The following is a 14,036-nucleotide window of genomic DNA, read 5'->3' as shown; positions in this document are numbered from 1 at the left end:
AAAGCCTGCAAAATGGATTTTTAAATCTTCTTTGGAGCTGAGAAGAAGCAGCTTCTTTGTACTAATCAATCTTGGTTTAACAATCAGATAAGACTAAGCCAGAGTGACTGCTATTTCGCTTTAAAAAAAAAAAAAAAAAAAGGAAAAATAGGACACTATAGTTTTCTTTATGTGTAGAACAGTTACTTGATCCATCATTTTAAATATTCTGTTTGATCATTTGGACATGTTTATTCACCAAATGATATTGATATTACAATAAGTACTTTCAGCTGTTCCAGTGAAAACCTCTTCATAAATCCTGTGAAACAAGGAAAAATAAACCCTAGAACCACAGAAGATCCTGTAACTGATTAAGGCTTCAGACTTTAAACATACATTGCAGAACTGTAACATCCATAGGTTTAGAATTGCCATGCACGTTCATTTGTTACATCAAATATGCAGTTATAAAATAAACACATATTATATCTGGTACAATACTATGCACATTAAAGAAATATGTTTGCAAGTTATACATTCTTGTACTCTTTATCCTTTATCACCATTCCAGTAATTCAGGAAAAAGTCACAACAAAGAAATCTGAGTTTAACTAAATGTTTTATTGATGATTATGTGATATATGGAAGAAACAATTTGGCATCAAACCTTCTTGGTTTGAGGGTCAGCCACCTACTCGTCCAGACGAGGCAGGAGACCCCCATCATAGATTGTACCTTGAGAAGTTACTGGGGCAGAGATGGGGAGGTGGAGGGATGCGAATGAATCAAACGCAAGAGAGGGGTGAGTTACATGGGTATTTATGTGTTTTTGGTAGGTTACAATGAGATGAATATATGTGTAGGGGCTGCCCCCCGTCCCAAACTTTAGTTTATGGACTTCACGATATGCAAAGCTGCGTTTGTATTTATGTCTTATTAAAACAATCTTAACAAAGTATATAATATACCCTGGGTAAATGTTTTTTATTTAAACTTTACAATAATCCCACATGTCAACAATGACATCTGCACACAGGACTTCAGACAAGACAGTTTATTACCTACAATATTGTTATGTAGGCTTGTTAGTATTCAAAATTGTTTTTATTTTTTTTTACAAGGGTAGCATTGCGCTTTGGATCATTGTTATGCTGAAATATGAAGTTATGACCAACCAGTTCCAGATGGCAATGCTTGATGAGACATTATTTTTATCGTGCAGCGCCTGGGTTTCATTAATGATTTCAGCTACGTATTTGTACTGATCCATCATGACTTTCAGCATTGAACATGGTCTTATTGTTTAATAGGTTGTGGACACAACCTATTTAATTTATTTATTTTGTCTTGTTCCCACTTCAGTTTCTTTGTCTGTTCCCTTTTCACTACTACAGCTTTATGGATATAATTTGTAGAACACAGATCTCAAAGTGAGTTATTTGTCAGTTTCCTGCCGGATCACTGATCACTGTAAGGACTTTCTGGACTTTCAAAGACGTTCTGCTTTAGCTGGTACTTTTATTACAGCGACCTCAAAGTTCGAAAAACAACACCTACAGTAAGGTTTATTCTTTGCTATTGGAAACCTGTTTCCCCTCACAGATTGCCATTATGGCATATATCACACAGTATCAATACTGCAGTGGGAGACACCTCACCAGAAAGGCTGTATTCCAACAGCCAACTGTATCAAAACTGCTTCCATATAACGTTCTCATCTGGAAAACCAATCGAACCTAAAACAGATCCGGCTTTCCCAATTATGGCAATAACTACTGTAACAGAATATTCCCAAACTCATAAAAATGGTATACACGTGCTGCTGAAAAAAAAAAAAAAAACACCACTTTCTCCCCATTTCCATTTATAAATTCTAATCTGACAGAGATAACCTTGTTGTCATTGAGAATAATGTTCTCCCCAGTTTTTTTTATCATCTCTTTAATCCAGTATCCATTTGTCTTTACTTTGTTCCAGCACTACTAAAGTATTTAGAGGTCATTCCAAGAGTTTTACTGAACAATAAAACAAGCAGCCGAAAGCATGATAGTGTGCTCTGGTGTTTGTAAAACTGGGCTTAAGATCATGAATACCCCCCTACCCCCACAGCAGTAAAAAAATAATATTGTTTCTTTTCTTTTTACATTTTTTTAGTTCAAATTCATGATTACTCAGATGCAATGCTTGATATATGCTGTGTAGTTAAATTAAATTAAATTAATATTAAAAGACCAGGAATAGACACTAAAAAGAAATGAGAGCTTCTGTTTTGTTCAGATACATATCAGAGTACAAGACTCAAGACAAGACAAACAGGTAGAGGATGACCATGTGCATGCTTAGGGATGGTGAATGTTACGGCAGGTTGCAGAATACGTTATAAAACTTCATAATATGCTATATTTAAATTGCCACTATGTATTTATTAATCCGCGTAGTACATAAATGTCTCCATGTTCTATTCCAGATCTCTGAGTACTATGAACTGTGGTATAAGGTCTGCAGGCTACTTTAATCCTTAGTTCCTTGGGCTATGTCAGTCTGTCACAGCAGGAACGTAGGTAGGATGACAAAGGGGTTAAGCAGGTCAAGATTAACTTGTTGGGAGGGAACATACCTGGCAGCAGAATACATGGAAGCAATTTGGGATGGGTTGCTACAGTACTTTGAAAACAGCTGAGACAGACCTGAAATACACTAGTAATAGGAATCTTATGGGGCTTGAATCGAAATGCAAGGAACCCTGAAGCTAAGAAAATAGGACTATTAACATTCTTTTCACTTGTCTTGTCAGACTGACTGCTGGGACCTGTACTTTTTCAATGTACGTCTGAAGTTGCACTGTATTTGACAGTATGTGCTTGTATAAGTATATTTTTAGCCAATATTTTCTATTTAGTATGGTCAGTGTGGTCTACCATGAATTATCACATTGACTTCTGACCATGTTCCAATTGAGAAAGTCTTAAATGGGGTCTGTTTTGATCAACTAAATGAGCAAGAAACTGTTTGTTGTTGGGTTCTTTAAAAACAGTTTAAAGATTAAGTAGCTGCTTTTCAAAAGTATTTTCAAAATGGCCACTCTAATGAGCTGATAGTGTAAGGATTATTGCCCACATTGCCAAACTTGTAACACAGCAACAACAATCCATGATGTGGTACGGAACAGAAAAGCCAGAGCAACTTTTATGTTTTTTTCTTGTGTAATTGCTCTTCCTGTAGTGATTTAGAGGACAGATCTCAAACCCCAGTGCACTAAAGCAGCCATTTTGAAAACAGCAATATTTTTCAGAACCCCGTTACTTATTCTTTAAAAGGCAAATTAATATCAACCTTATTTCATTCCCAAAACAGTCCTTTAGGAAAACAAATATAAACGAGAAAGCTTTGTTAACTCTGGAGTAGGATTGTATTTTCTTCATGTAAAAAAAACAAAAAACGTCATTTCATGTATAAAAATAGTTCTGTCAAGATATTTTACAAATCAATGTATTAAAGCAGAAAATCAGCCTTGCCACATTCAATACTGACCATTTATACAATAAATCTTCCTAATGTTTAAATGCTTACCTGAAAAAAATCAATTTTAAATTGTAGAATATTTCGTTTTGTATGTCCATATTTTAGAGACATTTTACTGTTCCATCAGTGAATTATCAAATGAAATAAAAACATAAATGCATGTAAAAATAACAAGACATGTAAAGGGAAGGATTTTCAAAAAAACAGCGTTATTGTATCGAACTCGTGGTATAGTAACGAGAGCTTTAGTAGCAATTGATTTTCAAAGGAAATGTGTTAATTAAATCCAACTGTTATTGTTTTGAAATTGAGTCGATGAGGTCGTTAATGAACGGATTTCTCATTAAAAAGCTACATCACTTCCTGTCTCAATGACTAGATAAGGGGAACTTGTTAATCAAAATGCACATTAACGAGATCAAGAAAAATTAATGGAAGCACAATTCGCTGTTATGGAAATTACTAGCAATCAGGGAGGCGGCTCTCCCACCAGCATGCAGCAGCCAAATGGAAATAAAAAAATAATGGTTGTTGTATGTATAATTTGTAAACTTTATTTAAAATTGTGGATTTTGTCAGGCATAACATACACTTATTAGAACACAAAAAAAAGAAAGAAATTTAACCCAATTAGTAATTTACCCTCATTCAGGGGGATAGTTTGCCACAATTTACTATATACAACTCTTTTAATGTGTACTTTGCAATCTTTTTTTTTGGGTTAAAAAGAAAAAAAAACTACCGTAAGCCATCTATGTATATTGGTTGGAATCTATTTTTGTATTTATTTTAGTATGTACGATTGTAGGCTAAGAATACATACGTTTCAAGTGTCACTGTTGTTTTTAGTTGTTAGTTATTACACATGTATACCATGTATGTAATACCTCATTATATAGCTAAGCTTTTAAAAATACGCTATTAGAAGTAGCTACTGAACAGTTACAGTTTTATAAGCACATTTACTATGCACACAAACATGTGAAGGTGAAAGTGTACATTGTACATAGTGTGGGGGGAGTCTGACAACATTACGAAATACGTTTAGGCAAAATCCACGTCAATGATCTCGATCACATTCCTAGTGCATCGCTGTGTGTCCTTGACACCTGTTCTTCGTTCTTGTGTGGATAAAACATGGCTGTTAAAAGCCAATGGCACATTGTACATTTGCAATCACCTAAGGAAACCTGATTGTAATATCTAATATGCTGTTTTCTATACCAAGATTTCGATTTCTTGATAACAATGGAGTTATCACTTACAAACTTTTGAAAATCCTGCCCGAAATGTCCTATTCTTTTACTGGACAGAGCGATCTTTAGCAGAAATAATTCTGATCTTTGATGCAGCTGGTGTCTTTTTTGTTGAAGACATTTTAAAGAAATTGAGTAGCTCTATGCAGTGTGTTCTATCACTACCGGAAGCAAACTAAACCAGTTGTCAGGTTCCTAAATGGAGTGTAAGGCAAACATTTGCTGTATTTATTTTTAAGTGATAAAAAAAAGATTCATATTTTCATGGGGAACTACATATTCCACGGCAATGGGTACATTTCATTGAAATCATGAAATCCGTGATAACCATGAAAAAAATTACAGCCTTACTCATGAGTGAGCTTTTAGAATAGGACCCAGTCTAATAATATACACTGCCTATAGAAAGTCTACACCCCTTTCAAAATTTGCACCTTTTGTTGCCTTATAGCCTGGAATTAAAATTCATTTAAATAGCTTTTTTTTCATGTATCTACACATCCTACCCCACAACTTCAAAGTGAAAAGATATTCTAGAAATTTGTAGAAAATTAATTAAAAATAAAAACTGAAATAGCCCCTTATAATAGCAATCCTAAATTAGCTCAGGTTTAACCAATCGCCTTCAAAATCACACACCAAGTTTCCTCCACCTGTGTTAAATTGTAGTGATTCACATGATTTCAGGATACATTCAGCAGTTCCTGTAGATTCCGGGACAAAGTTGTTGAAAGGCACAGATCAGGGGATGGATATAAAAAAATATCAAAGGCCTTGAATATCCCTTGGAGCATGGTAAGATGATTATTAAGAAGTGGAAGGTGTATGGCACTACCTAGACCTTGCCTAGATCAGGCCGTCCCTCCAAACTGGATGAGCGAGCAAGAAGGAGACTGATCAGAGAGGCTACCAAGAGGCCAATGGCAACTTTGCAAGAGCTAGTCAAAGTGTGCATGTGACAAAAATATCGCAAGCACTACACAAATCTGGCATGCATGATAGGGTTGCAAGAAGGAAGCCATTACTCAAGAAAGCCCACCTTGAATTCCATTTGAAGTACGCAAACAAACACTCAGGAGATTCTGTAGCCATGTGGCAAAAAGTTTTGTGGTCTGACAAAACTAAAATGGAACTTTTTGGCCTAAATGCAAAGCTTATGTTTGGCACAAACCAAAGACAGCACATCACCCAAAGAACATCACCCCTACTGTGAAGCATGGTGTTGGCAGCATCATGTTATGAGGATGTTTCTCATCGGCAGGGAATGGGGCACTTGTCAGGATAGAAGGGAAAATAAATGGAGCAAAGTACAGAGAAGTCCTTGAGGAAAACTTGCTGCCCTCTGCAAGAAAGCTGAAACTGGGACGGAAGTTCACCTTTAAGCATGACAGCGACCCAAAGCACAGAGTAAAAGCTACACTGGAGTGGCCAAGGAACAAAAAAGTAAATGTCCTTGAGTGGCTCAGTCAGAGCCCCGACCTAAAACCAGTCGAAAATTTGTGGCATGACTTGAAGATTGCTGTCCATCAACGCTCCCCAAGGAACTTGACAGAGCTTGAACAGTTTTGTAAAGAAGAATGGTCAAATATTGCCAAATCTAGGTGTGCAAAGTTGGTAGAGACCTATCCGAACAGACTCACAGCTGTAATTGCTGCCAAAGGTGCTTCCACCAAGTATTAACTCAGGGGAGTGGAGACTTATCCAATTATGATCTTTCAGTTTTGTATTTTTAATACATCATTTTTTTCTCAATAAAAACTTTTTTCCCCTTAACAGTGTGGAGTATGGTGTGTAGATAAGTGGAAAAAATCCTCATTTGAATGCTTGAAACTCTGAGGCACTGACACAACAAAATGTGAAAAAAGTTCAAGGGGGTGTAGACTTTCTATTGGCACTGTATGTCCCATAAGATCAATGGTATCACATCCACTAACCTTCAGATATCTTTGCAGAATCAATAAAAGCTCTATTTTGGTATCACATCCAATGGAAATTCAGATTTAAAATCTTTAAATGCTATTAGTGTACATGTGCTAGAGCCATAATGTTAAATATGTTATCTTCCTTTAACCGACTCTAACCCCACTTTTTTATTGTATTTATCTTAGAAACAACCTGTACAGACAATTTCTCCCAGTACTGTTTTCACAACATAAACCCAGAAAATAAAAACATAATCTTCATACCAGCAAACTGTTAAGCAATGCAATTGTCAATCAAAAGGGGGGTGGGGGTGTCTGGATTTAAATATGAACATCAAGAAGATAATCTTCTTAATTAACTAATGATTTTTCATCATTGCTGCTACTTTAAGTCATAATGTTGATAGGTGATCCTGCCCCACATTCCCAGAGCTGTTTTTAAACTTCAGCCATCTCCAAGATGAATCCATATTCTTGATGAAAAAAGACTGTACCCTCCCAAACACAGAAATGTCGACTAATACAACTGCATTTATTGTCCCAATATTAATGGCAAGATGTATAGACTATATCAGAGGTTCTCAAATCTTTGTTCAAGAAGCATAGTTGTTTTACAACGAAGAAGTTTCTAGAATTGAAGCAACCTCGGTGAACCCGTCTGAGAACCACTGTTCTATACAACATACATTTTCCAATTCTGACTAAAATATTAGCAAACACTAATTAATAATTTTGCCGGCCTGAAGAAAATGGGAAAGATGGGCCACAATCACAGCCTAGGAGAGATAACTCCACACAATTAGTAAAACTGATACCAGTCTTGGGTAAGTCCATATTAAATAATTTTATTTGTAATCTTAGGGTAATCTTTCTGTACAGTGCAACCTTCAATGCATCAGGCTCCACTGGAATTCCTCAGCTGTACAGAATATACTTTTTCATGGTTCTGTTCTTTGCAGGATAAGGATACAGTGCAACTTTAAATAGGTTAGAGCCTTGAAGGCCATTTGCCTTCTTTTCATTTACAGTAGTTGCATGTGCTAATTGGAATAACATTTTTAATTTAAAAAAAAAATAACAATAGGAAACAACTAAGTTTCAATTGTGTAAAAAAATTAGCAAAAACAATTCTATAAACAACAAAGTTTTAATTGTCTCAAAGTCAGCACTGTTAGGAAATATTTTTCCAGTGAGCTGGCTCCTATTCACCTGGAAAATATGAATACTGCTTGGCATCAGACGTGTGCCCTTAGCTACAGAATTTAAACAGATGCTAAAGGGATATGATGTGTAAATATGCCTCAATTCACTAATTGAGCCCAACTTTACAACTTGCTTTGCTATGCAAACCTCTACTTAGACCTCAGGCATGTTAATGTATCTTTAAATATTATATAATCATGTGCTGATGCAAAGAAAATGGAGTGGAGAACTCTTTGAACAGATGAGCAGCCGAGCATGCTCAAAGACTATGATTGGTCAGAAAAAAGGTCCTGCATTTAGTTGAAATTACAGAAAGCAAAATGAGTTGTTTTGTATTAATCTACAGTACCCATTCTTGCATTAAATTAAAATCATGCTGTTCAACCCACATGTCTCTTATTTGTGGGAGATGCTCTTAAGTTCTAAATGCACTGACTAATAAATACCAACAGTTCTTAAGGGTGTTCTCTGTGCAGTGTTCACACATGTAGGGATGTTTAATTATGGAGTGCATTCTTGTAGAAAATTAAAAGGCTGTTTTATTAATGTTATTTCATAGCTCTTTATTTAACTTTATTTTTTCTTGTTCAATGAATCTCCTCCCCCATCTGACTTCTCTGTTTCACAGCCGGACTCTGGTAACACCAGCTGGTCAGGTTGATTGCCACTGTCTAAATTCCAGAGGATTTACTCTACATCCTAAATACTTAGTCTAAAAACATGTTGTACCAAACAGAAGGCTCACTGTCCTCAATTTAGTGATGACTGTTAAGAGATTAATATTCTTTGACTGATCGGTGCGTACATTTTGGTGTGTCAAGTTAATCCTCTTTGAATATCCAAGTGTTATTAGAACTAGCAATATTATCACTCATTTGACCCTTTCTTCTGTTGAAGATCTTGTTGGTGCTGTGAATTTTACTTAACTTTGAAATACGCAACTAACATTTTATAAGTTTATGTTGCTACAACCTGTCCCCCTACAACACTCTGCCCTTAGTGGATGTCATAAATACCGCTTTGCTCAGGGGACAGGTCAATGCTTACATTCCACTTACAATTTAGAAATGCTTTTGAACGCTCTATTGAGACTACATGGGTGCGTTAGACTTTTTAAAAGTCACCAGGATGTGATGACTGAAACATAAATACTACCGGTTTAAGTAAAAAGTCAGACTATCACTGTGTTTGTCACCATATCACTCGGTACAGTCGGTTTCAAGACACATGTAAGTAGTGTTAGATTCCAAACACACGAATATGACAATACAACCAGGCAGCACTCTGACTTACCTCCTCCCCTTTGAATGATCAAGGATGTCTCACTCCCCACTGGACATTCTTTGAGTAGATCCACAACCTGGGCATGACTCAGGCTCTGCACATTCTGCTGGTTAATCTCCACTATGAGGTCACCTTCACACAAACCGGGGCAACCCTGCACGTCCAAAATCTGCTTCACCCTTTGTCCTGTAGGGCTGTCTGCTATGGTGAATCCAAAGCCCTCAGCTCCTTTCACAATAGTAATGGTCATGAGTTCAGACTGAGTGGCTCCTGAGGAGGCCATAGATACGTTGTCCTCATGGACAGGGGGAGGCAACGGGCCATCAGGATGACCGTCTGCAGGATGGGGGGGTAAGGGAGGTTGGGGAAGATGTTCTGTGTGGTCCTGCACATATCGAGAGGTCCGAGAAATGTACTCCATGTAACTGTCATAGTTATTTCTTCCATTCACTAATACTGGTGGTCTCTCCATAATCCTCATGGGAGATATCATACTGCTAGAAGGGTCTTCAGGGTCATAGGGCAAGGGGTATCCACGGCATAGCACCAGGTTAACGCTCTGACCAATCGGAACCGATTGGAAGAGCTTGACCACATCAGCATGTGTATGGCCAAGGACACAGACATCATTGATATAGACAATGACGTCACCTGGAGGAAAAACATGGGAGACAAAAATTAAGCACACCGACAAACCGGGAGTAAATGTTATCATGACTGAAATTTATTACATTATAGTACTTTTATACACAATACAGTAACGGTAAATGTGTATACTCCTCGTTAAAACATACCTATTGGTTACAAACTCGCTATAAAAATAACTAGAATAACTATAAGATGATAAATTTAAATTGATTGAATAAAACATTTAAACCTTAAGGTTAGTTCTTGTTAAGCTGCTCAATAAGAAACATATCTATAAAAAGTGCCTATAGGCACCTTTGACATCATCAAGGAAAAGCTCCAGATGGAAAGTATTAAGTTTTTTTGCCAGGTTTGTGGTCACTTGATCAGATTCATCATGAGGGAGCTGGGTGTTGGAGGTTGCTTGACAATTCTAAGAGTTATTTTCTATTAGCTGCTTAGTTGGCATTTTTTGCATCTTCAGCTTTTGGTGAAATAAAAAATTATTGTCAAAACTTTTGTGCAAAGTACTTGGCCTTATTTGTTAATAATTGTACCTTCTGTGAGCACCAGCAATAACACAACTTTGTATTAAGTCAATTTACTTAATTTTTTAAACAACTTTACAAGAATCTTGATGCTTGCAAAACAAAAGGCTACAGGTACTTAACTAAGATCTGTGCTCAGTACCCAGCACCATCATTATAAAGATTATGCAAAAGCAGGTTACCATGCCTGGTGCTAACAAAATAATTCTTAATATGTATTGCCATCATTTCACAGGTCTCACATTCTCATACATCATATGATGGTAAAAGGTGATTTTCATATGTTAATAGTAATTTATTTGAAGCTGTTAGTGAAGAAATGTGTCAATCCCCCCTTGTAGAGAGTTCAATGCTACTCTTCCAGTGAACGGGAATTTTATATGCACGGGAAGAGACAAAAACTAAATATTCAGATTTTTTTTCCTGTATAACTCAATTTCCCAGAAGCAACTCGTGTGTCAGCTGCATTTTTTCAACAGGCAGTGCAGAATGGAAAAGGGTGCAAAAGACGTTTTTACTTTAAATTCAATGAAAAAAATACCATTACAAATCAAATACACATTTAACATAATTTGTGCATCTTTTATATAGGAAAATGTGAAGTGACTGCAATACATATTTATAGTGTTGTAAATCGAACCCTGACGATGAAATCGATTATTGTGCAAATTCTAACGACGATTATTGCTCGTTATCGAGTTAAAATGATTTAAAAAAAAAAACTTTCCTCACAGTAACAGTTTAAATGAACAAGTCCTCTTTTTATAGAGCGTGGTATAAAAAACTAATTCAAACAAATCCCGATTTTTAAGACCTATTTGACAAATACATTGGCATTTAAAAACAGCACTCTCCAATTTTCATATTCCTGCTGTCACTAGCCTTTGCCTTGTTTTGTGTAAAATCGGACAAATTTCCAGTGTAAACATGATGGTAAATTAAGAAAAAAAATTAAAAAAATCAACCCCACTGTCCAAATGAGAAAAAACAAGGTTTTTGAAAACTACATTAACATTGTGGCCTATTCACAATAATAATTCGATCTGTCATATTTTTTTCATTTGCTGTTGGTTGCGACTTATGAATTACGTTGTCCAGCTTCTGCTAGCGGAAGTAGCAGTCCCTTCCAGTGTGCTGAGGCTGCAGAGATGCATTTCTCTTTTTGCTGTCATATTTTAATCAAAACTTTACATGACTTGTATAGCCACTTAGATTTGCATTATCTTCAGTGAATACAACTATAGCGTCATTTTTCCAAACAGTACATTAGAGATAGCATAGCCTTTCCTGCAACGGAAACTGTCTATTTTGTGTACTTTCTCCCTGCACTTACACCCAATTAAGTTACGTGTATCGGTCAAGGTGCCTGATGTGAATATAAGCTTGTTTCAATTTCAAAAAGAAAACTGGACAGACTTTATTGACTGACACTTAACAGCAGACAATAACCACTCTGGGCTCTCCTCACTGATTGATAGATATGAGCATCCGGGGCAGGTTTAGTTTCCTAGGAGATCTCAACTGATATTGTTAAGGTAGTGAACATTTTGAGAGTGTCCAAAATGAATTTTAAAAAACCTACAATAATGACTGCAGTGGACCGTGAACAATAATTTTGCATTTTACTGGTGGCAAACTGTTTTGTTCAACCTGCAATGTTTCACTGGATCACATACGTTGCTACAGCCAGCTACAGTCGAGCGGCATTTAAACAGACAGCAATCAAAAACGAAAAATATTGCGGATGGTGCATTGCTTCAAAACGAAAAGGTAAAACAAAATTCTGAAACAGAGGCACGTGACAGCGTAATTCAACTCTGGCTACAGTTGGGACAGATTTAAAACAAAACAATATGTATAAAATGCATTAACAAGGCAGGTTACCCATGAGGCAAGTTACCCATGACCTCTGCATCATCATCCTGTTTTTGTTCACAGACACATATTTTCAGTAACCTTAGAAGCAACAGCACATTCTTGACAGTAAATTAATATATATAAGACACATGTTTAATTTCATGGACTATTCAATTTCACTAAAATATTATCGAGTTATTATTGTAGGGTCCCAACTGATAAATAAATAGATTATTATCGTTATCATTACAAGCCTACATATTTAAATTTAAATTCTGATACCAGTACACTAAAATTACAAAACAAAATAAAAATAAAGAATACTGCAAGCGTTTACAGCCACTTTTCCTTTACACCAACTGATACACATCTTATACACATCTTTACTGAAATTCTGCACAGTGCCTGCTGTGTACCTTACAGTTGATGCCAATGGAGCCAAAATAATAAAAGTTATTTTGAAAACCAAAATACATTCTATTATATAACCCTATGCCAAGGGAAAACTTCAGTTTGACGTAGCAAGAGGATACAAGATTTTCATCTTCAAACCAGTTAACCCAAGAGTTTAGAGCAAAATCAATTGGACTCTTTTTGAGAATCGATGAAAGATATAAAGACTGCCAGCCAGTATAAAGAAGATAATTCACCGCTGTACATTTTTATTTTAGAGCTTCACCACTACCAAATAACCAAATGGCCTATTTTTTTGAAGAGTCAAAAACTGCACTGAGGTACAAAGTGGCAGTGCTGCCTTTGGAGACCCAAATGACATGTGTTAAAGTACAGGGGGGTTACTTAAACTACCACTGGAAGTCCCCTGATGGTCCAAAGCACAGGAGCTTGGCTCATTAATCTAACAAATATCAGAGCTTTCAAAAGGTGTTCAGCGAAAGGACTGCCATGCTTTTTGGCAGCAACCATTTCAACTGTGAAAGAACCTGTATAATTACTAGTGCATTTTAAAACAGGGCCTGCCATACTACTTACCTGCCCTTTACAAAGATGCAGAGAAATGGCAATGCTGCTGTAAACTCAACACTCCCCAGGGTTAGCACACGCAGATGTAGAGAATATTGATTGGGAGAATCTTACAGCCGTCAGTGTGCTCTAAACTGTGTTCTTGCAACCCCCAATAGACTTCTGAATTTGATCATTATAAGAGCAAAACAAAATCATAAAGTAATCCCTTATGAAAGCCTTTGCTGCAGTATATCTTATAGCAGTATGGCGAGCATAGTAAAGCACAGGCAAGCTACTATCTGATAAGAAAAAGTAAAATCTATTGTGCTTAAGGGCAGCTTTTATAATCTGCTGGTCTCAGACAATACTGCTTTTTAAATTAACCTGTAATGGTCAGGTCACATGCCAATAATAATTCTTAAAATATGGGGTCCTTACAGCAGATGCAAACACCAAAATCAAAATGCAGTATTTATTTTTTATGATGTACAAATTCCATCTTGATTTCTTTGATTTGTTGATCAATATAATACGCGTTCTTTAGTTTTATATATTTGTTTTAGCCTTGTCACACCCCAACTAAAAACACAGTGCATATATATATATATATATATCAATTGTATGCAGTTTCCCGTTTTGAGTTACTAATATAAGTTTGTAACCCCAACAGTAGGAAAAACAAATGCCCAGAATTATTTTTTCAATACAGTTTACTGTGTGCTATGTTTTACCCACAGATTTTATAAACACTACAGAGAAGCAGTTTACAACCTAAAAGTGGCAAAGTGACTTGGCTGATTACATCACTGCTCTGACTCAAACGCCTCTGATAAATTGGACTGTTCTGTAGGTTTAAAAAAAGCCAAAACAGC

General features: G+C 36.2%; 1 protein-coding gene across 1 annotated transcript in view; it reads right to left on the bottom strand.

Moving 5' to 3' along the window:
- The window catches only part of LOC121318358 (membrane-associated guanylate kinase, WW and PDZ domain-containing protein 2-like), a 208,162-nt gene that overhangs the window by 48,698 nt on the left and 145,428 nt on the right, over nucleotides 1-14,036 (bottom strand). The window contains exon 9 of the mRNA XM_041254921.1: nucleotides 9,179-9,820. Coding sequence (XP_041110855.1) covers nucleotides 9,179-9,820 — 642 coding nt within the window. The remainder of the gene's footprint in view (nucleotides 1-9,178; nucleotides 9,821-14,036) is intronic.

The sequence above is a fragment of the Polyodon spathula genome, chromosome 7 (genome assembly GCF_017654505.1).
Source record: "Polyodon spathula isolate WHYD16114869_AA chromosome 7, ASM1765450v1, whole genome shotgun sequence".
Taxonomy (NCBI): domain Eukaryota; kingdom Metazoa; phylum Chordata; class Actinopteri; order Acipenseriformes; family Polyodontidae; genus Polyodon; species Polyodon spathula.
This window is presented reverse-complemented; position numbering and strand designations above follow the sequence as displayed.